Genomic DNA, 25,747 nt, shown 5'->3' on the forward strand with positions numbered 1-25,747 from the left:
TGTCACATCATACTAATGTAATTACCAGCTTATTTACGGTTATAATTTGGTATATTATACAGTCATATTATTTATTCAAATATTAGGGTTTAATACAAGCAGAAGAAAATGGTAGTAATTACATTTTGATTGCTATAGTTTGCTTATCCTAGCTGAATGGATCAGTAAGGTTGGCTTTTGACCCTGTGCTGCCCTCTAGTGTATTTAAAAGCTGCCTACACTCAGTTTAAGGCTTGAATGTTCGTTCACACCATGCCTTTACTGAGACTCCTTAATGGTTGAAGATGAAGAGCAAATGCAGTAAACAGAAAACATGGAGGTGGAGGTCGATGAAAGTGTTGTGTAATTTAATTAATCAAAAAAGTAATTAAAAAACATTTATTGATGGAACTAGAAAGCTTGACCACGTGGCACTTAGGTTTTCTGTAAGGTCTCACTTTGCAACGTGTAACGTGATATTTCCACATGATTACAAGACGATACGGCATCTGTTGGTAGACACCTAGTCTGTGGTCTCTGTCACTCATTAGAGGCTTGGAGTCGATCCACTGCTTCTCCTCATCAGGTGAACCCCTCCCTAAACAGGTGTTCTGGGTGTGTCTCACCATGAAGAGGCTCTACGGAAAACCCAGGACACGCGAAAGGGACGACGTATGTTGCTCTGCTAGTCTGACAACTCCTGGGCATTATCTCGACAAGCTGGAACTAGAGTCCAGGGAGAGGCTGTTGCCCTTGTGATCTGGTCCTGTGTAAGAGGCTGAAAGCTGATGGATGGGTGTTGTATTATCACCTCAAAATGAGTTTAATATAGAGCAAATGAACAATGCAAAGATCCTACTCACTGCACATAAGGTCTTTCAATTTCACAGCATCAGCCAAATCAGTGTGGAGCAGTTGTAAAGCTGTAGGTCTCAGATTGCTGCTGCTGGAGAGGTCAATTAGCAGGCGGATGCGGTGTTAAGGAGTAACAATGAGTCACTGCTTCTTCTGTACTGGCCACAATCACACAACCCCATCGGCACTGTTTGCTCTTGTCCCCGTATTTGCGTCCTGTGTTTGCAGGGCAGAGCAGCCCTTTTCGAAGTTATGAAACATCTGTAAAACCGAATTCCAGTAAAGCACAAGCCGTGCTCAGCAGTGTTACTTCTGGCACCGGTTCAGCTGCGCCTACTTTGCTGGTAAAGAGTAATAGTTGGTTTCCGATGTGGAAAGTATTTCTAAAATTCAGCGACGCCGCTTGTCTAATGAATCTGTCTATAATTCTTCTTGGTTTCACCTCAGCTGCCCTCAGCGTTCCATGTGGGCGGCCGTCGGCCTCGACCAGGAAAAGCTCCGATTCAGACGTGTTCTGGGAAATGGGTTAATACATTATTGGCTTATGTGTTTTTATGAGATTTGTCGACAGTAACAAAAACATACCGGCCTTTATAGGTCCCTTTGGGGAAATTGTGTCCCATGCCTTTGATACATACCCTCACTGGGGGACCACACACACACACACACACACACACACACACACACACACACACACACACACACACACACACACACACACACACACACACACACACACACACAGGGAAGAGAAGCTAGTGTGAAGTGTGTTGCTCAGTGCAATTAACTAAGAATCAACAAGAACAATCGCCATCAAACCATGATTCAAGCACTGCACGTTCGGTTTGACACATTTGTACTGTAGGTGAGTTGTGTCACTCCTGTGGCCTCATGCGTTGCTTTGACCCAGCTTATCTGGCAGCGTCTTAGTAATGCAGTCAATCAAGCGTTTATCACTATGCTTTGCTGCACGTACAGGCATTGTTTCCGGTAGCAAATATTAACCTGGGTGGAGTGCACGTGTGTGTGTGTGTATATCTCTCTGAGGCAAACAATGCTTTACTGGCACTGGATGATACTGTAATTATTGTCACTGGTTTGTTTACTACTTCCCAACTTCCTTACTTGTGATAACAACTTCTTAGAAACACTATATTTCCAAGGTATCTCTGTGGATCAGCTCTTCAGGCTAAAGGACAAAATCATAAGACACATCTTTATTAAGTGAGGAAAGTTTTTCAGTTGTTCAGTAATGTAAGCGTTTTGTTTATTATTATTTATTTTAAGAACATTTTTAAACATCGTTCGGACAAAATGGTTTCCACTTTTTTAATAAAATAAAAAAATAATAATTAGAAGGTAAATAATAATATAACTAATAATAATATAACTAAACTAAACTAAATTCAGACTAAATAGTTTATGCAATTAAAACAAACTAGCAATAATAAATGTAAACTCTTCCTGGGCATCATTCCTGCATTTTGCATCATTCTGAGGGATTGCCCAATGTTTCACCAGCAGTCCAGCCACTGAGGTGTGCCTCATGTCACGTCCTCACCTGGTGTTTGTGGTCGGCTGTGATTAAGAGTATGCTATTGTGTGACAGCTTTCAATAATTATCAGTTATGTAGTTAGTCATTACAAACGCTGAAAACGCCTGGATGCTATTAAATCATCATTTAGTTAAAATGTTCTAATTAAACCATGCCAAAACCTGGCATGTAAACCATGTAGCAGGATGAGAGCATGAATGGACTACAGACAAGAGAAAATGAAAGCTATATTATTTACCTGGACCATTTCCCAGTCAGTCAGTTTCCAGTAAACTAAACAAGGAGGTGATTGTGAAGTCAGTCTAAATAGAGCAAATCAATGTTCTGTGATGTGGAAAATCCTGGTTTGTCAAACAAAAAAAAAAAATCCCAGTTCAACCTGCACATAAAAGATTTTAAAAGATTTTTATCTTTTAAAACGTTTCTTCACAAAACTAAATACTGATCCTTCACAGATATTCACACATATATTATTATCTCTAACCTCGTAGATGCTCTTCTCACATTATTTAGGTATTTCCGTTTACAATAAACAATGTAACCATGTCTTGTATTTGTAGTTTCATAATCACTATTGTGTTATTTCCTATGACTCTTCATGAGAATTGGCGTGAGTTGCACAGCATCTATTGTTCATTGTTGTGCAGTTGGTGAACTGACAGGAAAGAATCTTTCTCCAGTTGTCTGTGTGCCTGAAGACGTTGTGACCACTGTATGTGAGAGTTTGAATGTTTTTGTGCTGCCGCGGCACAATTCACGTGTTTATCTGCGCTCCGTCCTCAACAGATGTCTGAAAATTTTAGAGTCATGGTCCTCAGTGGGGAAAAACCTGAGGAGATTTACACTCAGGTGTTGACATCTTCTCTGGTCATACACAAACCTGGCGAGTCCCGACCTTTAACACCATAATGCTCCGTATGTTTGTGTGTCCTCTGTGTGTTATGACGAGTTGGCATCACTTCAGACAATGCGCATCAGATGAGTGGTGGAATCACCGCGAGTCACTGTGGCCCGCTCGTGCAGCCCTCACTTTGAAGAGGCACCTGCTCTTAACAGACACACGCACTCGTGCACAGAGCCCTACACACTGGCTTCTGATAAGGGCTGTTGCTGCCAGTCGACATCTGTCAAGACTGCACGTGCTGAAAGTTTTTATTGCAGATGCCGAAGATGCCAGGAAGAGAATGGGAAAGGCAGGAAGGCGTCTGGTGCAGTAAAAACCAGTCGGTTTTGCCTGAAGTTCTAATCCTTTGATTTATATCTTGCAAAGGGATAATTTCAAAGAATGCCCAACACTGTAATTGTATAGCGACATGCAAGAAAGGGTAACAAAGGCAGATGCTTTTGGCTTTGTTGCTTATGGACAAAGCTGTTTTCTTCATTTTCCAGAGCGTCACAAGATTTATTATTCTCATATTTACGGTAACAAAGTGATTAATAGCGACACCTACTGGAGAACCTAAACCAGTAGAAAATTACCAGTAAAAAGCACATAGTTAGACATAAACCCATTTTAGCATCAAGAGGTAAATTAGTCCTAATTTTCCGCATTTATTAGGAATAATAAAATAAATCTTGCACATTTTGACCCATAATACATTTAAAAGGTAGGAAATATAATCAATACAGATGTTAAAAATGAATTATTACGTGATGATAAACAATATTTTAGTTGCTATGATATTTAAGCGTCATAAACCATAACCGTCAGGGTCTGAATAAACGGCATTTTTCATCCATTACTCGCATTTTTCATCAGTCCACTACGTGACAGGCATTTTGTTGACTTTGTTGCGATGCTCGCGTGTGAGCCAACATCCAGCTCCACCCGCCTCCACGCGCCGTTGATGCTGTGACTCCTGCCCGCTAGGTGTGGCTCCGATATGTATATATAGATGCACCGATCGACCTGTCCGAGCAGAGGAGGCAGGTTCACAGCAGGCTGAAGGCCACCGGGGGAAAAGTCGAGTTCGTCCCGAGACCGGAGACCGGAGACTGTCCTCAGAGGGAACACGCCATGGCCGCGGAGCAGCGCTTCGTGATCAGTGCCCGCGTCATCGGAGCCGTCCGCAGGGACGCGCCGAAGCTGAAGGCGAGTCAAACTCAGTGTGAGTCAGTTTAAATATACTGGAACCACACGTGTTTATTCGTGTATTTTATATTTTCTCATTCAGACTTTCATGATGTCAGTGTTATGGAGCGATGCCAGTGAGGTTATTATCTACAGGTCCTTCAAGGAGTTCAAGAAATTTCATGTAAGTTCAAATATTGTATGAATGAAAAATCCATGGACTTGTATTCTGGTTTTTATTGGGTGTCATGTACAGTACAGGATGACATTTATGACTGTTTTTTATAATTTGTCCAACAGAGACAGCTGAAGAAGAGGTTTCCTCTCCTTAATCCGTTTCGAAAAAGCGACAGAGTTATTCCCAAATTTAATGGTAAGATTAGTGGAACTTCTTATAGCATTTTTTTATCATTTGTAAATGAAAACACTTTCAAAACATGGCACATTAATTTACATTCGAGACATGGCTCCTCAATGTTTTGCAAATTAAAACAATTTTTCAGGAAAGGCGAGGAGGAGCAGCCTCAAGCAGAAGGGATCCCAGCGATCTGTCAACCGCATGAAGCTCCTGGAAAACTACTGCAATAAGCTGCTCAAGTGTGAACAAACGGTGACTCAAAGTTCGGAGGCCACACAGTTCTTCACCCCGAAAGCCCACGATCTGGATCAGGACTTCACCAAAAACAGGTACTGTGGGCTGTTTAAGGAGACTCTACTAGAGCCGCGTGACGAGAGGGTCGACAGCTGATTGTTCCATGGCTTCACAGCTTCATGATCCTGCTGTCGGAAAATCAGCCCGATGGGTCGAGCGGGGGAGGGTGGGGGGTCACCCACCAGCACGGGGCCAGCATCACCCACCCGTTCGTCACCACGACGTACCGCTGCGTGGCCGCGTACGAAACGAAGGACACGAAGAATCAGCCGTTCAAGGTGAACGTGGACGAGAAGGTGGACGTCCTGATCAAAGACCCTTCAGGTCAGTTCCCGTCAGTCTGAACGAGCGGATCCGTGCAGCATCTTCGCAGTCTTCACAGCTTTGGTTCCATCCCCACAGGCTGGTGGCTGGTGGAGAACGAGAGCAGGCGCCTCGCTTGGTTTCCCGCGCCCTACCTGGAGACGTTGGACGGCGAGGATGATGATGATGATGAAGAATACCCAGTACGAGGTGAGCTAATCAGTGGTGGATTGTGGACATTATTGTGAAACTGGGGGGTTCCGACATTCAAAGAGTGCTAACGTTCCCGTGTTCTACAGGTAACCTGTACTGTGCTGTGAGGAGTTACTCCACCAAGAAGAGTGATGAAGTGTCCGTGCCTATCGGCTCTGTGGTGGAGGTGCTGAGAAAGTCTGACGACGGCTGGTGGTTGGTCAGGTGCGTCGGTGGACTCACCTCTTCACCGTCCGTCTCTATAAATGTGATATGCAAACTAACTGTCCTCCAACTCTCTCTGCAGATTCAACGGAAAGGCCGGTTACATCCCATCCATGTACCTGCAGCAGTACCACAACCCGCGAATGGGCTTCTTCAGCATGCAGAGTAAGCTGCACGGCTCCAGCCTGAACCTGGGGACCGGCCGCGAGCTCGAGAGCCCTCGGCCCCTCAGCGTCAGCAAGGCCGCCGAGTCAGAGAGCGGCTCAGAGGCTCGGTCCAGAAGCGGCACCCCGGTGCCCGAGCGTCTCCTCAGGGCCCAGTCTCTGAACGTCCTGTCTGAGACCTGGCTGCAGACGCAGGCGGCGGGAAGCGCCGGCGGCTCCGGGGGCCGAGCGCGCAGCATGAGCAACACCAGCGCCGAGTCCAGCCTCTCCGACTTCTCCTCGAGCAGCGGGTCGTCTTCCAGTCTAAGGGACGAAGTGCAGGCGCAGAGCGGCGCCGCGGACACGCGACGCAACGCCGACAGCGGCTGCGGCAGCTTCGCCTCCGGCTTCTCAGACCGAGGCTCGGACAGGAGCTCAAGGCGCTCCGGGAGCCTCAAGGTCACTGAGGCGGCCCCCGCTGCTCCCAGGGTTCCCCCCAGACCCAAGACCCAGGAGATCCTGACCCGCTGCACTTCCATGACCCGCAAGGCGGCCTTGGCCACCAAGAGCAGGGTTCAGAACCAAGCAGAGCTCATTCAAACGCGCTAGGGAATTATAAGCATTTCCAAAAGCACTTTATAATACAGATCCTAAAATACAGTATGTGTTTTTTTTTTGTCTAAAACCATTGAAGGGTTTTTCATTTACCAAAAGTATAATGTGTTCTGATTTCTTCAAAATGATGTCTGCAGATGTGTGATGTGATCACATTGCGCATGGCATATTTGAAATGAATAATGTAGCTTTAGTGAAGCACCTGAAGGAGCATTTATTGTGCAAGACAGTTTATAACTTTATAAAGTTTTGTTTTTTTACGGTCACTTAAGTTGAAATTAAAGTGGGTTTGGGGACGATTATCAGTAGCTCTCATTCTATGATGTCATAGTTTCGGGTTTGTAGAAATCATCATCATCACTACAGGTTTATTGTTATATATCTTTATTGCCTTGTGATTCGCAGCAGCACAGATTTTTAGTACGTTGATAGTTCTGGTTTAAGCTACTTTAACTTTTTACTGTGTCTTGAATTGATCTCTACTGTACTTCTGCTTCTCTTTTCACATATGTGCTCAATTATTATGTTTATGTCAACTACTGTATGCAATGTGCCGGTTTAACATAAAAAGGTCATTAAAACCAAGTGCACTAAAATAATATGAAGTATTCATGACTGTTTGAGGACTGTGAATTCAAGCGAAGGAGAAGTTGCAATACGTTTGCAAGCATAAGTTAAAACAGCTGCACAGCCACAATTAAAGATTCATATATCCCACAAAAACAAGTCAAATGAGCCTAACTTAGAACAACTGAGCAACATGGATGTGTAAGAAAGGCTATAAATCAACATTTTGATAATGTAGTTCAGGAAAGAATCCTAGAAATGCTGTTCAGTGACAAAATGATTTGCTTTTTAGTTTCTGGAGTTGTTTAAAGGCCTCATTGCACACAGAAATGCCGTCTGCCGACATTATTGTACCATTTTACAAGTTCACATCACTGTAATAGATGTGAAGCAGCAAATCTTACTGATTCAGCAGAACGTATTTAAAATATATATATATGTATATGTAGCATCAATAGAAATGTACAAGACATAAATGGGAAATGAAATGTCGTGAAGCTGAAAGTGAAGCTGAAAGTGGAGGATCAATGAATCATTGTCTGCGGGAACCAGGTCAAACACTGTCTGGTAGAATTTAGAAGAAGGATCTTAACCATGACTTAAACCTAATATGACCTAAAGCGTGGAAACAAGACACTTGCTGCTGCCAGGAGCTCGTCAGTGGAAAACAGGTTCATCTTCCAACATGACAATGACACAAAGCAAACGCAGCAAAGCCTTTTGAAAAAGCTGCTCCTCAAGCAAAACGCTAACTTTCCTGAAGCGCTGTTTCTCACGCACACAGTGAACACACTGGCTGCATCACTTAGAGCGACGGGGAACTCATGAGCTGCAGCCAAGATGAATGAGAGGAAAAAACACAATGACCCACAAATAGATGAACATAGAAATGACTGTATTTAATGACCGTAGAGTACAAACACGGCAAGACAATAACTAACGAGTAAATATGCATTAAACTAAGAAATGTATGAGGCAGGAGATGACTCTGAACACGAAGGAAAAGAACTGAGAACCACTGCTTTTGCAGGTAAACTAATAACACGTGGTGACTGTATCTCAAGTACTAAACAGTTTAATCCACAAACAAAACCAGGAGAACTAATACCAACTAAAACCCCTCTGATAACCCATTTCTGAACAAAATCAGAGTCTTTAATTAAAGCTAAATACAGACATGAAAGGGAGATCTTCCCAGATCAGCGATTCTGTTTTTGGTTTCTTAAAGAAATTGCACACACAATTTTTTTATATCTTTTTCTTGGATGCTATAAATAGGGCTAATAAAACATGTGTCGTCATTCTATGATTATTTTATTCTAAATGGATTGTACACTTTTTGTTTTTTGTACGTTGTGGACGTTGCGTAAGCTACTTATCGCGGTATCTGTCGCCATGCTTTACACACTGCAGAAATGTTCATAAGAATGAGGAACCGATCAGAAAGAGAAACTGAGCATTCAATTATCTGTTCCGACAAGACAATTGCCTGTCATCCCCAGTCAGCTGGGTTAATGTACCCATTGAATGTTACATAAGCTCAAAAAGTCCCTTGCACTGACTCAATCAGATGGAAGTGTTTCCTTGATGCTGTTTACATAAGGTCATTAAATAATATTAACAGATACAGAACATTTACAATAACTTCATATGGGAACAGTGCAACGTTCACTTACAATAAAATACAGTAACGCCTAAGTATCAAAACCATTATAATTATGATTGTGTCTTTTTTGATGTGTGTGTCGGGTATGTTACATAATGTACTGTCCACATACCTTTGAGAAAGACTAACAAAACTAAAACTAACAAAAATAACAAGCTAGAAGCTCATACAAATAAACTTTGACCTTGTGTCAATGGGATGAAACTTACCTTTTGTTTGGCCGAAGTGCTGTACATGCTGTATGTTGTCTGTTCTACAATGAAAATGTGTGTGTCACAGTTTTCAAAGGCTGTGACTCTACTAATCAAATCCTATGCTGTGAGTATGGCTGAATAAGTATAGTACAGTTGGAAAAAACATCAACTGTGTCCTGTTTGTTATCATTCTATGATTGTTGTGTGTAACTATTGCACTCAAGTGTCTTCTGTAACCTATTTCTTTCACCTACATCAGCCATCTGTTGCCTGAAAGGAAAATGAGTCACGCTTCCCATCAGATGTTCCATAAGATCAAAGATTTCTTTGCACTGACTCAGTCCTGTCTCTACAGCATCAAGTTTCCTTGATGCTGTTTGCATAAGGTTGCATAAGGTGTTACAGTGTTACAACAAAAGGAAACTCTCACAAATACTGAAGATGCACAATAACTTCATGTGGGATTCAGGTCCACTTACAATAAAATACAGTAACGCCTTAGTGTCAAAAACATTATATTTAAAAAAAAAATACTAATTCCTCTTAAATAAAGGTGTGTGCGTGCATACAGGTTTTGTGTGTGTTATGTTATATAATGTGCTGTCCACACTGCTGCAAAGTAAAGGGCTTTTAATAAATGAATTAGGCCACTAAATAAAATACTGTAACAAGCAAGAAGCATTTTTTTTGGTCACAGTATTTATAAAATCAGCGTTTATTTGTATAAATGATGTTACTGTAATAAAATGTGCATTTTACTGTACATATTTGATTGTCACAGGTCGTACTTTCTGCAGTAATTCAAAACCAATCCAAGTAACCTTTGACCTTTGACTTACCTTCTACTGTATCTGTTCAGTCTGTTCTACAATGGCCCTGACTCAAAGTGTGTATTTCAGAGGTTTCAAACATAGATCATCACTAGAATTGGATTTCTGAACCTACTAAACTTCAACAACAGAGCGACAAATACAGTATAACCACCATGTTGTTTCTATTGTGTCTGCATCAGATCTTTCTTGCGTACTGCGCTTTTCTGAGGTGACAAAAAGCAGGATGTTTGGGACGCGATCATCACTGATACAGGGTTGGTTTTTACACTGGCATCAGCTTGCAACTAGTGCTGGAAAACACACAGGGTGATGGTTCATTAAACACATTTCTTATCTTAATGGCACCTGTCACTCTGGTGCTGCTTTTGTTCTCTCCTCCCTAGTTGTATATTAGAATAATTACTACACTTTACTGACTTGCTGTGTATTATAAAAAATTATCTTGTATTAATCAATGCTACTGTGATAAGAATGTCTCCTGAAGGTAATACTCATATAACAATACTCATCAAAATGTTATTGTTTTTTATTCTTTTTTTTTTCTTTCTTTTTTTCATTCGCGGGTTGTACTTTAAAAAAAGATAAAACTGATGCACATCATTATGTATTCCTTATGAAGGGAATACTGTAAGCCTGGTCACTTTCGTATCAAAGTAACATATTTACATTAAGGTGAGGCATCCATTATCGCAGGGAAAGGATTTATTACTGTGACGAAAACAAGGAAATGACCATGAATAATTAACCCGAAAGGTGCTGATGGGAAAAAGATTTGCTCTTCAGAGAATAAACAGAAAACAAAACCTGCTTTTTTTTTCTTACGGCAACTGAGCACCTCCAGGAAGTGACCCATTGGTTTTATTGCCAGGTCACTACCAGTAAGAAGCTCCAGTGCGTTTGACACAGCCAGGTCTTTGTCTGTAATACAAGCATATGTAATCCTGCATGTTATAGATTTATATACATGTAATTACAGAGTTTGTATTTAGGGAACTATTGGGATGTGTTTATTTATAATCCCTGACATTTAAAGTAATGATGACAATAAACAGAAGCGGAAAAGTCCATGTGTGTAGTCTAGTAAAGAGGTTTTATGTAACAGTGATGAATAACTGCGCTCTCTTCAACTCACATTTCAAGTATAAGGAAATTGTGTTCATTTTCTATCAGGAAGAGAATGGCTGCTTTTAACTTAGCTAGGAAGTGTAATTATAGCTATGAAAACAAATACCTTGGAAATCTGAGTAGTAGAGGAGGAAAGAAAAAAATACAATGATATGCTCATAATAACCTCCTAGTCATCATTAGTTTGGATAAAATTGGGTCACAACAGCATTTTTTCATCTTTAACAAAACTATGCACTTGGCTCTCATGTGAATCATTCCCTGAAAATAAGACGGAAGGAGTTACAACAAAAATGTGCAATTGTGAAATTAAATGTATAATCTTGCATTGTGCAAGTTCTCAACCTATTTTCAAGGTGATACAAAATACGGCACCACTTACTGTATCATTGACTTATTAGAAAAAAAAATCATGGCTCATGTTCAGCATATTCGGCAGATAATAAGAACTAACAGCAGCTTGTTACTACCAGTGTCTCTGACCATCCATCCTTTTTCTACCGCTGACTCCCGTGGGGGGTCGTAAGGGGTGCTGGAGCCTAAACCAGCAGGCTGAGGGCGGGAGGCACCCTGAGCAGGTCACCAGACTGCTGCAGGGCCACACAGAGACAAACAACCACGCACACATTCACACCCACAGGCAATGGAAAGTAGCCAATCAACCCGACCGCATGCCTTTGGGCCGTGGGAGCTCGAACATGGAAACTACAGAGATTAATATCAATCAATAATACTCCTGCTTGTCTTAGTGTTGCATCAATGGCATCTCTATGAACTCTTTCTGAAGAGGCCTGTCTGAATGAAGGAGGAGGTAACACAGCCCTGACCCCAGTACTGTAGTTGAATGGGTGCTGTGGTCCGAAGCAGCTCATTTCTAACTCATTTTTAAACAAGATTGAATAAAGGCCCATCTGCATCTTAAGCATTTGATTTAAACATACAGGAACTGTAGAAAACATTTGGCTGAAACTGAACTTCTTTTGTTTGAGAGCAGGGAAATGTGCATTTCTTTCAATGCAACAGGATCTTAATGGATGTCACTGTCTAGTCCAGTGTATACCTATAGTTTAGTGGAACATCACTATTGTTTGTTACTGCTACTGTAAATTGACTGCCACCACTTACACTGAGACCTGGGTAACTTTGTAGTGGACACGTGCCGCTCTCTACTGGTCATGAGTGGACTCACTGTAATCAATCATTTTATTCAGAATCACTAAAGTTAAGTTTGTTTCACCTAATGTGACATAAATTCTTGTTTTGTACGGAGCAATAAGTGCTTTTGTAGGACTAACAAAAGACCTGTGTACCTTTTCTTCATTATTTGTTTTAGAAAATACTCAGTCAGTAACAGCGTTTTTATCAAAGTCCACCACTTGAGGGAGCAAAGTTCACAGGCAGCAGCCACACATGCAGCATTAAAGCAACACTGAGGCCAAACAATGGAAGAGGCCGAATAACTGCACTTTTGTCTTTATGTGTCACTAACCTGACATGCTTTTATTTATGTTACTCATTGAATTGATCTCACCAGTTGTTGTGTCTGTGTTAACCACAGCTTATGATGCAGATTTTAACTGAGTCATGTGATGCCAGTGTGCCTAGTGATCAGGAGCAAATACTGTATTTGAGTAATATATTTGTTGTTCCAGCTTTTATTTAAAAGTATCAATGATTGATGATAATTTAACAATATGCTTTATCATCAAGTAACAGAGTAGTAAACATTCAAGCAGCTAATACATAAAGCAATAAATAGCAAATACAATGAATTCACATCTAAAAATTTGGAAAGTCTTTTGCTTTGAAAGCAACCTCGGACTCTTTAGTCTCCAAGCTTAAGTCCCAGCTCTCCTCCGACCATCAACCATAAGGCACTACTCTGTAGCGATCTCTGGCGGGCTCCTCACTGCGGTCTTTGTGGAAGAGCTTTAGGACTGTTGGAACTGGGAGGCCTGAGGGCTGTCTGCCCCCGAATGCATCAGGGGTACGTAGATGTCATCCATGTTTGGCAGCACAAAGACTTTCTATTAAAGAAAAGGTACACGTGAGCTGTCACAGGGTTTTAAGGGCAGGAAGGAACCCTTCAGGTTCAGGTTCAGGTTCAGGGTTTTTACCTGGAACTCATCCTGAAGTTTCTTCTCAATCCACTCTGTCACATGGCAGAAAGTCACCTCCCTCTCCCCCAGTTTGGGACGGACATGCAGGTCAAGCTTGGGGGGCGCGCAGAAGCTGTACCTACATGTGCAGGGGAGATTTAACATCCGTCTGTAAGATTTAAAAATAATCTGTACCCCTAAGAATTAGTAACTTTAGCTTGACCTTGTTTTAGTTACAGTTAGCACCCAAATATTCATTTAGTATATCGCTTACATTTTATTAGTGGTCAGAGTCTTTTTCATCTGATGTTAATTTTTTTAACAACTGTTCAATACATTAAAACCAAACAACAAGATAGAAATTAAAAATGTTAATGTTTCCTGTCACCACAACCGTCGCACAGCTGTAATCCTTTCCCATTGGTTTTTTAACCATTATTATGAGAATATATGAAAATAACAAGGATCAGTAAAGGCACATTAAATACTTGGGCCTGTTTGGAACAGATTATTTACAATATACTCATTAACATTAATATGCTTCTCATACTTTGACGTAAGTGCATCAGCACTTGTAGCTCTTTGTTCATACCATATCCTATCAGTAGGGGGCGGTGGAACGTTGACGACCAGAGTCCCTGACAGCTCCTGGACCTCTACAGAGAGCAGCAGAGGCATGTTGGACATCTCCTCGAACTTCTTCTTAATGAACTCGCTCTCCGTTGCCCTTTGGAAGTACTTGGACTTAGCGATTTTGTCCATAAATCTTAAAATCTTCCTTCCAGTCTTACCGCCGCCCGTCCTGTAAGATGCGATTAGAGGAGATTGAAGAGGAGGCGAGAAGAGGAGAGGAGGAGGAGAAATTAACTCGAAAAATTGTAGGGAGTTGAGAGTGTGAGATGTGAATGGAAGCTACAGCCAGCTGGAGTGTGATCACAGTTTATTTTCTGCTTTAGCAAATGAACATCCAATAGACAGAAGGGTACATGCTGAATATGTTTTGGCACTAGTTCCCAGCTAACGCGTACGCAATTCACAGTTTAGTTGCATTATAAATAATTTACCCCTCAGTCGTTGATGTAGAGCCTTTCTCCCAAACCTGTCCATGAAGCTCAGAGAGCAGCGGCTCTTCCTCATCAGATGAACCGGCGCTGGACGACTCCTCATCGCTGTCTCCCAACACACTGAGGATGGGCCTGCAGCTGGAAACACAGACAGACAGTTACCGTGGCAATAGGGAGATAGATGATAGAGAGATAAACATATTGCATCAATCTGTTTAGTGCCTCTATCGCTTCAATAAAAAAAAAACTTTCCAGATTACAATTGCTGTAGAAAGGGCAGACAAATATAAACACAAATAAAGGTTTTCTATTGGAGTGTAATGCTTTTGATGCATTTTAATCCCTGCCGTCATGGAACGATGGCAGGCAGATGCACGCTAATCAATGTAATGTGAGGCTCTGCTCTGAAGATTAGAGGCCGGAGGGTTTAGAGCGTAGAACGAGAGATCTGCAGATGTGCATTTGTAGATATTACAAAAGGTTTACTGCTCTATTTCTTGCTTCATGAATAAATATACTTTGCTTGCCCTCTTTGCTTGGTATTGGTGATTAAGTGCACTACTTAAACATGAGAAAATTGGGTTTGTACTTTCCATAAAAGTGATACTGTAAGGTTGGTAAAATATTTAGCGCATTAAATCAAATCTACAAAATGCGCCGATAAGTGAAGTGGTGCATGTGTGTGCGGTGCTAACCGTGCGCTGCCGGGTTCGGTTGTACAATCTGCATCCTGGCTGTCTTCCTTTCCAAGCTTGGACAGATTGAATTTGGTCTGCAGGGTCATCTGCAGGGCACCTGTGTAAACCAGCTGCATCTCCAGCCACAGTCCTGAAGGGGGCAGCACACAGAGGCAGGGGAAACCACACAAGACCATTTGTTGATACAGTAGGTGGTTGTGTAACGCCCTCTATTGCCCTTGTCATTGGGTTTGTTGTCTGCCTCATATGAAGTACACACTGTTGAAGGGCAGCGGCTCCTGTGCTCCAGATTATGATACTGTGCTACAATAACATGAGCAATAGGTCAACTTCTGTTTGCCTTTGTGTGTGTGTGTGTGTGTGTGTGTGTGTGTGTGTGTGTGTGTGTGTGTGTGTGTGTGTGTGTGTGTGTGTGTGTGTGTGTGTGTTCACATATTTACCTCGGTGGTTCACCTCTGGTCTGGAGGTAGAGGTGATGTACGGCATGGAGCAGCCCATGTCCAGCTCCGTCAGAGTGAGCTCATTCATAAAGTAAGGCAGCTGTATGAATAGAAGAATATAACATGGCTGGAGTTCTCAAGTGGAGCATCTAGCCTTTTAAATGCCACAATAATTTCCAGTAAATAGGCCCATACTCGGATTTTGCTAAGCTTCTTCTGAATTTTGTGGGAGACTACGTCGGCCCAGTGCTTCTCCCGCAGGAAGTCCCAGAAGATTCGACCAATCACAGCATTGAACCACGCCATCTGGCTCTTCCCAGGATGATCAGCAAGATCACAGGTACACTGTAGAAAAAAACACAAGTCAGGGCTGTGCACACACAAAAAAACAACACCAGTAAGGTTTTTAGATTTAGATGACATGATATATTCGGGTGAAGTTCACATGTATGACATACCTGTACACTTCCTTTGATGGTGGGGCTCGTCTCTGCGCTGCTGGCTCCGGGGCTAGAGATGGGAGTCATGTCCTCTGCGGTCAGGAAACGCATCATATAGCTGGGGTAGTCCGAGAGCGAAAGGCCCCTGATGCTGCTGGAGCCATGACAGGCATTGGTTGGAGGTGGGGAGGGCACATTCTCCTCCCCGCTGCTCATTTGGCTCAAAGCTTGACCGCCTGGATCACTACTGGATGAAATGCTTTTTGTTTCCTCCTTATGGTCAGTACCTTATGCAAGATATAAGATTTGGTGACAATACACATTTCCAAGGAAAGCATATAGTCTACAATGACTGTGAACAGAGCTGCTGGAGCTGACGTTCTGTCCGTAACAGTACCGTTACAGTAAGTTACTGTAAAGAGGGTATTTTTTGGACGTTTACTCTGTTTACCCTGTTTACCCTGTTACGGTTTGGTCCTCCAACCAGCAGAGGCACTGTTTGGACCATGTCCATGTGTATTTCAGTCCTTGTCTGTTCATTATACCTTTGCTTGTGTGTCACATCCCTATCAGCTGGTCCCCAAACTCTAGATTGTAGTACTTACTCCCCAAACTCTAGTTCTAGTCAAAGAGGATTTGTCTGTTTTGTCCCAATTGTCTCAATATTGCTCTGTTCATTAATGCTGCTTGTTGTTACTGTATGCTCATATGAATCCAAAAAGCCCTTTGCTACAGTATGAAAATCCCTTCTCAGTGTGGGGGAGAATTCATTAGAAAATAAAAAACAAAACAGTCCACACATTAAATCAGTATTAGAAAATAATCAGCACCTGCACACTTCTGACTCAACAATATTATTTCAGAATCACAATAAAAACAAAACTGGTCTTTTGCTAATAAATTCTTTCCGATGCCTTTTCCGGTCACCGAGCAACCTTAAGATCTTCATGACAAATAAGCCTTGAAGAACCGACTGTGAAATGCAAAGAACTGGAGCATGTAATTCATAGTGCACACATCATATACTTACTGTACTGCACTTGTATAGATGTCTTCTACTATACTATTACTATTCCATGTACCTGATCTGCAGACAGATTTCCCAGGCTTCTGCGTGTCCCTTTGCTTTTCCCTCTCTGGATCCACGGACGCCATCAGGAAATGACGGAACCACTCTTCTTTCTCTCTCCCCGTTCGGCCAAACAGGTAAAGAACGGTGGGGGGGTCGTCAGCGTTTTTGGGGGACCTTTGTTTTGGGCTGGTGGGTTCGGCCCGCAGCTCATCTCCCCAGCTCTCCGGAGCCCTTTTCCCCCCATCCCCGGGGAGGCTTGCATCCCCTGCTAGTTGGATGCAGATGGGATACTTTGGGTTCCACATCCGTTTCCGAGCTAACACTGCCGGCAGCAGGAAAACCTTTAGAGAACAAGCTGTGTTATTCAAATATGGGGTTAGTAATTAGTTGTGTTTCTTCGTACAGGGGGTGTCAGCCAATTGATTTGATTTCATACAGAACTAAAAGCTGGACAGTGCACTGAACGTCCAGAGGTCTTTCTCATAACACGCACAATCCCTTGTTTGCCGTACTTTGCTGTTTGTCAGCTGAAAGCAGCGGGACCTAACGAAGGCGGCCTCGTGGACCCTCTCGTCGTGCCTGGCCCTGCGGCTGATGTTAGTGCGGGGGGAGTCCAGGCGGAGACGGGAGCCCTCCAAGGTGGCAAACACTGAGTGAGTCAGGAAGGGATGGTAGGTCTCTGGATTGTAAGCGTGGATCTCATTCATCCAGCCCTGAAATCATACAGTACAGGTGCAGTAAGTGTGTCAGTCTATACTATACACACTCAGTGAGTGAGATCAAGGCTTGACATTACATCAACACTTGGTATGTAATTTCTGAGTTATGGAGTTCAGGTTAAGGTGTTTGGAATGATACTGAAATTGGAGAGAAGTCCTTTTCTGTTTAAACTTAATGAGCATATACAGTAACACGGATGCTGTCAGGGTCTGTACATGTAGCTGTTCCTACACTCTGTCTGTGAGTGTTGGGTCCCAGAGGAGGATTTTTAGTGACCTTGTAATCTAGAGTGTCTTTTGTTTTGTTTGAGGACATAACCCATACTGCTTTCCTACAATAAGTATCATAACAAGACTCAAGAGACAGCGATACAATATTTCTCTCGGTCTTAGTTCCTGGTGACAGACCCTCCACGTCCTGCAGGTGCCAGTTATTATAATAACCACTTTTTATTATGGGTTCTGTTTTAATATATACACGAACCTTAACATTTGTCAGATTTTTTGTAACATATACACTTCAGAAAGATAGATAATAGAAGAGGCATTTGCTTTCAGGAGCAAAAAACAAGTGTAACACTAGCAACAAATCAAACTTTTGCCTCACACACGTACACCCAGAACCATCTGTACCCTGTGAGAGATTTGTTTTTGTTGATACAAGTTCTAATAAAACTGGTACTAAAGTGTATTATATTTTATTAGAAATAACAGTGATTCATCAACTTGCTGTCTGTGATGTGATGTGTTCTCCCTGATTGTAATTAACCTGATAGCTTTAGTTTGTCATTTGTTAGTTTGTTTAAGCTGCAGTTGAATTTTAGCTGTAGGAAAAAAGGTTTACATCAAGACTGACACCAAACTGCTAACGAGCACACAATGGATTTAAGCATCAGCACCTCCCACTAATTGCCTCTGGAACTGACTGGCTCCTCTTGCCCTGTGTCTCGTTCAACTAGAAGAGCAATAATTAGCCCAGCGGAGGAGTTTTTACACTTTGTGCAGTTGCATGTCACTGATGCTTAACGCTGTTCTGTTTTACTCTAATCGGCATTACAACAAATTAGTAATTTAGTAAAGAGCATTTAGATATAGAATTTTAGTCATATATATATATATATATATATATATATATATATATAGATTATATCTGTTTGTTGTTGATTATTTTACTAATTTTAGAAAAAATATCCTTTTAACTTGGATATTATATTTTATGGTTAGAATCAGCTTATTTGTCCAATTGACCAATATGATTTGTTTTCTGATTTCTTTTACCTTAAGAGTAGCAGGTTCTGTGCTGAGAGTGCTGCCTGTCAGAATCACCTCTCCCAACAGTGTGTGTGTTGGTCTGCAGGCGGGAGCTGCACAGCCCGGCTTGTAGGAACCCATCCTGATGAGCAGCAGTCCTAGCAAGAAACCCACTGCTAACCCTAGAGCCAGGCCAGAGAAATATGAACTGAGAGGTAGGATGAAGTATCCATAAGACAGCACCGCCACACAAAACAGACATTTCTGTGGCAAAGGTTGAGGAGGCTGAGAAACAGCCTGGACTCCCGGTGTTGAAGAGTCCTGAGGACCAACAGGTGGTCGTTTCAGCTGCCTCTGAGACTTAACGGCTAACACATGCATCATATCGCCATCTGTACATATTTCCAGCTCCTCGTCCTTGTGATGCTGCCTGCTGGGATGCACAGGGCAGTGGATACGATGAGTTCTTCCAAGGTGTTTAACAGAGGGCCAGTCAAACACAGGCAAAATGTCAGCATCTGCTTTCCTGGCGCTCCTCACAGGAGACTCTGAAAGAACCGTGTCCGTGCTGCCTTCCCGCCCCAGAACCTTTGAGCAACCCTGCTGAGCCCCCTGAGTCTTAAACAGGTGTTTGGAGCCGCCTCCGCCCTCTTCTCTCATGATCTTGCTGAACATGCTGCTCAGAGGTTCGTGCACGGCCTCGGAGAGCTTCCTCTTGGTGTCCTCGAGCTCCATTTTGAAGAAACCCCCTTTCAGATTATCTCCACTAGGTGAGAGTGAGCTGGGAGAGGGGGGCGCGGTGCGAGAGTCCCCGTTGCTACGCTGTTTTGGTTGGGTCAGCTGCTTCCAAAGGTGGAGATTTAGCCGGGAGTCCGATTTTGACTGAGACACCTCAGGCTCTGAGCGAGACAGCTCGGTAGAGATGGACTTCACAAGATTGAGAAAGGGTTTGGCTCTAAGACTCGAGCTCTCTTTCGGCTCCAGCTCAGTGGAGAGAGACTTGACCAGGCTTGCAAGCGGTCTGTGTGTAGGTGAGGAGGGGCCCGGCGACAGGAAACTAGGACAGGTGGTGTGGCAGTTCCCCAGAGAGTCAGGGGACGACGGGGACAGAGGAACGTGGAAGCTTTGTGACGGCATTCCTCTGTCATCCTCAACAGAGAGATGCCGCTCCTTGGAGAGCGATATATGGGGGTAGTCCTCATCGTGGTCAAGGGAGAAGACGAGCTCGCTGTCATCCAGGCTGTCCCACTCGCCTTCTGTCCCAGTCAGCTGAATCACAATCCCCCGAGGGAGATGCCTCTTGGTTCCGTGGGAGGTAGCCTCACTTCTACTGTCCCCATTTATTCCACTATCTGCCATTTTTCATTACATCCCACAGCCAAGGCTCCAAGGAGTGACTGAAAAAGAATAAATAAAGAACATGGTCAGCTACAGTATTAGGCCTGGAGTCAGAACAAATAAAATCTGCCACAGCTGGAGAGAAAGTAGGAGCGTGTTTTATTGCTGTGCTTATGTCCCCTTCTCACCAAAACTGCTTAACCAGTGCCAACCATGCATTAAAGTGTGGACGTCATGTAGCTTAGAGTTGTGGAAATCTACATTAATCTGAAGGCTAGTGAGCCTGAATCAGAGCCAAGTAAGCATCTCTACCGTAGCTGTCGCTCCACATACTGAAGGAGTTTTAGAGGCAGGCAAAAATAGATAACACAGAATTTCCCCCCAAATGTTGCACAAACTAGGACAGCTCAGGCTTGGATCTTCTCATCTTCTGGGATCTGATCAGACGCTTACGTAGAATTACTTCAGTTTGTACAGTATGAAGGGATGTATTTTACACTTCATTTATTGGCTGCGTTAGAATAATATCTGACCAACACTATTCAGCAAATTACTTTACTAAGGAAAGAACCTGTTTCTCCCTTATCCCCTAGGGAGCCAACTTGCAGCGAACAATTACTTATGTAACCCTGAGATGCGGTTTGTATTTTTTCTGTGTTTGTATCTAATAACCACCATTGTGTTCTTACACCTTACACGCTTAACACTAACCAACAGAATGAGATGAAACAACCCAGTCCAGAACTGATGTGATACATGTTATCACCAGTATTCGTACAAACAACACAGGTCTATATCACTGAACACAGACTGGGAAGTAGTGCAAAGACCCAGTGAAGACCCTTTTATTCCCCATCTCTCTAGGTCAAGTGCTCCTCTCTTCATGCGAGTTAAACCCTACCTCTGACTGCTCATATTTACGTAACTGTATTGCAATAATGTGTGGCGCAATTTCAACCAATTCACAGCAGCTGGTGGATTCCGACTAATCTGCTCTCACCCAAAATGGACGGTGGACATAAACCTCACAGACACACATGCAGCCTGGCATCAGACCTTCCTAATAGAGTTTCATAGGGTGCAAAGAGGAACCAGAAGCTGTAAGGTGCCTGAAAACAAACCCACATGTACTTACTGGCAGATTAAACTACTACTTCACTAACAGTTGTAGCACTTACACAATATACAGTAATTCATCAGGTAGATACCAATGCAAATGGTAAATGAAGACAAATCACTCTCACTTTGCCATGTGGGAAGCAAGTGTGCTGCCTACATCACTGTCTGAAGCTGTTACACACACATCAGGTGTGTCTGTCACCAACAATCTGAACGCATGAAGCCCAAAAGAAATTTCTTCTGTATCCTGTTAATGACTCTATTTTAATGTATCTACGTTATAAGATCATAGATAATAATCGAATGAATAAAACTAGATAATGCTCCAAATTTCAAAATTTTCCCCCACTCTGAGGGCTACATGGTGTCTTATGTGTTGAAGCTGATTCCCACCTTCAGTTACAGTATTTATGATATATTGTGCTTGAATGAATGAACTATGAACATAGTGAGAATGGCCTTAGACATAATGCTAACACTGTACATTATCTAATCCAAGTTAAATACTAAATTCATTATAGCAGCCACTGTGCTGTCCTATGCACGAATGATCTGATTTCATGTTTTTTTAGTAATAAATATTCCCTTCCATTTGCAGTGTCAGTATATGCTAGTCTAAATTGCATGTGATGCTACTGTAAATCGCTAAATGAGATTTGTGATCAAAGTTACAGCCATCACTATAGCTCTGCCTACTACACTCTGTGAGATCAAGCCTTTACGTCGGTGTGTGAAAATGCCAGTGTTGACTCATGTTTGTGAGTCTGTAGGAGTTTGTGTGTTTGTTTTTCTCTGATCAAACACGCACAACAACCTCAGATTAACTTTAATGCAGGGCTTTGCTGTGAAATCTGACAAATCATACAGTTGGATTAGAGGCTGAACCAACATTTGGTGGGCTGTGTTTCAAAGCCAGCTCATCTCTGTGACCCAGTGCTGATAGTTTTCAATTATGTCCAAGTCCTTTTGGTCGTGGGATATGTCGGGTTTTAGTGTCCTGTATGGTCTTAAACCTTGCTTTGGAAAGTGCCCTGAAATGACATTTGTTGTAAACTATACTCTCTCTATATATAAATATAAATAATTAGATTAGAAAATAAAAACTTATATAAATTATTTTTCAATTATCTAATTGTTGCCTGTTAAAAAATCAGTCATGGGAAACAAATTGATTCAAGCTCCAAAGCAATGATTGGTAAAACAAATGAACAAATGTGAGTTTTAACAGTGAACTTTTCACAGTAATAAGGTTTAAAATTCACTGGAAGGACGTTTAGTTTAATTGACATGCATGTTGTAAATCAAAGCAGCCTCTTATTCAAACCCTCTTTTGAAGCTATAGTTACATGAAATATTGTGGTTCACTATAATAAATACTACACTGATGAAGAAACGTCCACCGCATTATGAGATTATAAGTGATTTAATTAGCAACTACAACAATAATGGTACAGGTTATGAAGCAGTGTTACATCTTCTGTTGTTAATGTAGACAAAAAGATTTGTCAATTTCAAAATAATGTACAGAATAAAGAAACCAACTGCTTGAATTGCTCCACCAAAACTCCGTGATAGTTGTTAAATATCCCACAATATACTCAAATCTATCACAATACACAAAATCCAAAGAAACATACACACTATGCAGACACCAATTTGTGCAGTGGCTATTGTAGTGTAAAATCCAGGTCAAGCGTCAGCTCTTCTCTGGACGACTTCATATTTGCCTTAAGTTAAGAGAGTGTGAGAATGTTGCGCAACGCAATCAGCTCGTTTTCTCCGCGACAACTAACGCTCCTTCACAGACTCGTTGTGCAGACGCAAACCTGTAACGTGTAGCATGTAGCATGTAGCATAGCACAAACGCGTAGTGATAACTTACCCTCAATTTATTCTGTGCATTAAAATGTCACTAACGCCGCCGGTCACTGTTGTCTTCTGCAAGTTCACTCTCCATTTGTGCATCCCTCTCTCGCGCGCTCTCTCTCTCTCTCTCTCTCGCTCGCTCGCGCTGACTTGCGCGCGCACACACACCTCCTAATAACCCACCGCCCGCGTCCAGATGTGTCATGCGCTGCCGAGAATCACAGCTCACCACGCTGATTATGAAAAGCATGGCCGCGCTGCATGATAATCCAGATTAAGAGTCCTGCAGCCCCGCGAGACGCGCACGTGCGCGCGCGCGCACGGACGGACGGACGGACGAGTGGACTGTAAATACTCCCTAATTGTGCAAAACAAGGTGACAGGTCGGTTTAGACCCAGGGGTGAGTTTCTAAAACTGACACCGAGCCACATTCCTGCACTCGTAATCAGGTGAAATCAGTCAAATCAACGCAAAGGGAACGGGACTGGGTTTGCTCCGTTACTCTTGCTTCTGTCCCGTCTTGACCTGAAGCGCGTCAGAAGCGTCCAGTGACTCTGAAGAACGGGGCAGAGTGGTGGGCGGGCCGAGACAATAATCCTCATCCACCCCCAAGCGGAGGAGGTGTTCACGCTGCCAGAGGAGCCCGGCTGCGCGGGCGCATCACTGACAGCGTCACTTCTCAGCAACATATGTTCTTAATCCCAATAAATCCGCACTTTCTAAATAGTTGAAGCTTAAAGTCACAATGTGAAGCAATTTGTCCAATTTTCTGCAAATATACAGGGTCTGTGCACGTTGACTATGATCCTGGAGAGTGAATATCTAATGGTGCTGTTAAATGGACAGGAACAGTCACAAATACAAAAATGTCTTCAACTGTTTCCATTTGAAAATATTCATCTTCATATTCCACAATTCCATTATCATAATAAATCTCAACAGACCTCTATGTCTTAATATTTTACTTTAATCCCTGCTTTGCATAAGAATAAGATCTAGACAGTATTTCATGGTCTATATTTAGGGGGCACCTCTGAAAGGCCTGCCGTTCAACCTACTGTATCTGCCTGCACACGCGTCTGTATTATGATAATTATGCAGCCATTGCTTCAGTGCATTGGTGCCAGAGCCCAGGGGCTTCGGTGGTCCCGACAACCAGCCGACGCTCTGTACACGTCTGTGAGCACACACACACACACACACACACACACACACACACACACACACACACACACACACACACACACACACACACACACACACACAGGCACATAACTTACCATCTGCTGACACATGAAGCTGTTCAAAAATAGCCCTCTACCAGCTTCCCAGAGTAGCCAGCAGATAGGCAGAGCCCTCTGTCGTGAGCCTGCTTAAGTTGTTGTGTCCCAGCACTGACCACATGTCGGTCGGCCATTCAAACACCGCTGCAGGTCCCCTTGGGTTGAAAGGTCGTGTAAGTGTCTTTCTATTTCTTTTCCTCTTGCTTGTTTTGCTGGCAGTAGTCACCTCTGATCCCTGCACTAGATTGCCGTTTCCTTCAAATGGAGGCCTTTTCGGACCAGTTCATGGAATTTCACCACATACACGGCACCAATGTCAGACTGGACCACTCAGGGACGCAGGCCACTCGGGTAGAGAGCTTCGCTAACGGGGTGTGTTTCAGCAAACACCCTCTGAAACCGGGGGAGATTTTTCTCATTGAGATCGAGGATAAAGAGCTGGGCTGGTGCGGTCACCTCCGCATGGGCCTCACTGCCAGGGACCCCCGGACGCTAGAGGCGGTGCCTGAATACTCCATCCCAGACCTCACAGATTTGGGAGAAAGCTGGATTTTTGCCATCACACGCAACCACAACAAAGTCTTAGAAGATCCTGGGGTCCAAGAGGACGAGGGTCCGGCCGGGGGCCGGCGGCTCGGCCGCGGGGGAGGCGAAGACGGAGGTGAAGGCAACGGAGAAAGAGGAGGCAACATGAAACCAAAGACGTTCTTCACAGACTCTCACCTGTTCATTGAGAACGTCCGCATCCCCAGAGACAAGCTCGTTGGACGAAGCCGACCCGGACGCTACAGTCACATACTGGATGACCTGTACAAGACCAACGCGCTGCCCCCCACAGCCCGGCGGAGCAGGATCGGAGTCCTGTACGTTCCCAGAGCGAGGGGCTGCGGTGACATGCACATTGTCATCAATGGGGAAGACATGGGGGCTTCTGCAAAGGGGATCCCCACCACACAGCCCATCTACGCAGTGGTGGACGTCTTTGCTGCCACCAAGTGTGTTCGAATTGTCCAGGTGGAGTATGGATGTGAGTGTCACCATAACACAACTTTGTTGTCATATAAGAAGAAACATATTGTTGTGGTATAGACATGGTCATTGCACACATTATTGAGTCGCGTGCCTAAACCTGATCCATGCTTTCATTACATCGTCACCGTCTCTCCCCTTTTGTGTCCTTTTCTGTCACCTCAGTCTCGTCCTTGCAGACACTGTGTAGGAAAGTCATCCAAAAACACATCGTCCACCGCATGGCCATTGACTGGTTGGAGCTACCTGAGGCTCTCAAGCACTATTGCAAGTATGAATGAAAGATGAAGCTTGCAATAAAATTAACAGAACTCTTTACTAGCTTTTGCCTATAAAATGATTATTCTCACTA

General features: G+C 43.2%; 3 protein-coding genes across 3 annotated transcripts; 2 read left to right on the forward strand and 1 right to left on the reverse strand.

Annotated features, from left to right (window-relative positions):
* Positions 1-4,278: 4,278 nt before the first annotated feature.
* Positions 4,279-7,190, forward strand: LOC114846474 (NADPH oxidase organizer 1-like). Its single transcript, XM_029135450.3, has 8 exons — positions 4,279-4,482; positions 4,565-4,645; positions 4,762-4,834; positions 4,965-5,148; positions 5,229-5,437; positions 5,516-5,626; positions 5,716-5,833; positions 5,916-7,190. Exons 1-8 carry the CDS (start codon positions 4,408-4,410, stop codon positions 6,583-6,585), a joined length of 1,521 nt encoding a protein of 506 aa, XP_028991283.1. The 5' UTR covers positions 4,279-4,407; the 3' UTR covers positions 6,586-7,190.
* A 5,412-nt stretch (positions 7,191-12,602) lies between these two features.
* Positions 12,603-23,387, reverse strand: tex2l (testis expressed 2, like). The gene is made up of 12 exons (XM_029135219.3): positions 23,099-23,387; positions 18,787-20,156; positions 17,302-17,502; positions 16,800-17,130; positions 15,736-16,004; positions 15,473-15,622; positions 15,278-15,377; positions 14,835-14,967; positions 14,140-14,277; positions 13,668-13,877; positions 13,094-13,214; positions 12,603-13,003 (listed from the first exon to the last, which is right to left on the reverse strand). The coding sequence occupies exons 2-12, from the start codon at positions 20,116-20,118 to the stop codon at positions 12,908-12,910; spliced, it is 3,081 nt and encodes a 1,026-aa protein (XP_028991052.1). The 5' UTR covers positions 20,119-20,156; positions 23,099-23,387; the 3' UTR covers positions 12,603-12,907.
* Positions 23,388-24,426: 1,039 nt separating this feature from the next.
* Positions 24,427-25,747, forward strand: neurl2 (neuralized E3 ubiquitin protein ligase 2). The gene is made up of 2 exons (XM_029135126.3): positions 24,427-25,393; positions 25,561-25,747. The coding sequence occupies exons 1-2, from the start codon at positions 24,628-24,630 to the stop codon at positions 25,674-25,676; spliced, it is 882 nt and encodes a 293-aa protein (XP_028990959.1). The 5' UTR covers positions 24,427-24,627; the 3' UTR covers positions 25,677-25,747.

This window comes from Betta splendens, chromosome 19 (assembly GCF_900634795.4).
Source record: "Betta splendens chromosome 19, fBetSpl5.4, whole genome shotgun sequence".
Lineage (NCBI taxonomy): Eukaryota > Metazoa > Chordata > Actinopteri > Anabantiformes > Osphronemidae > Betta > Betta splendens.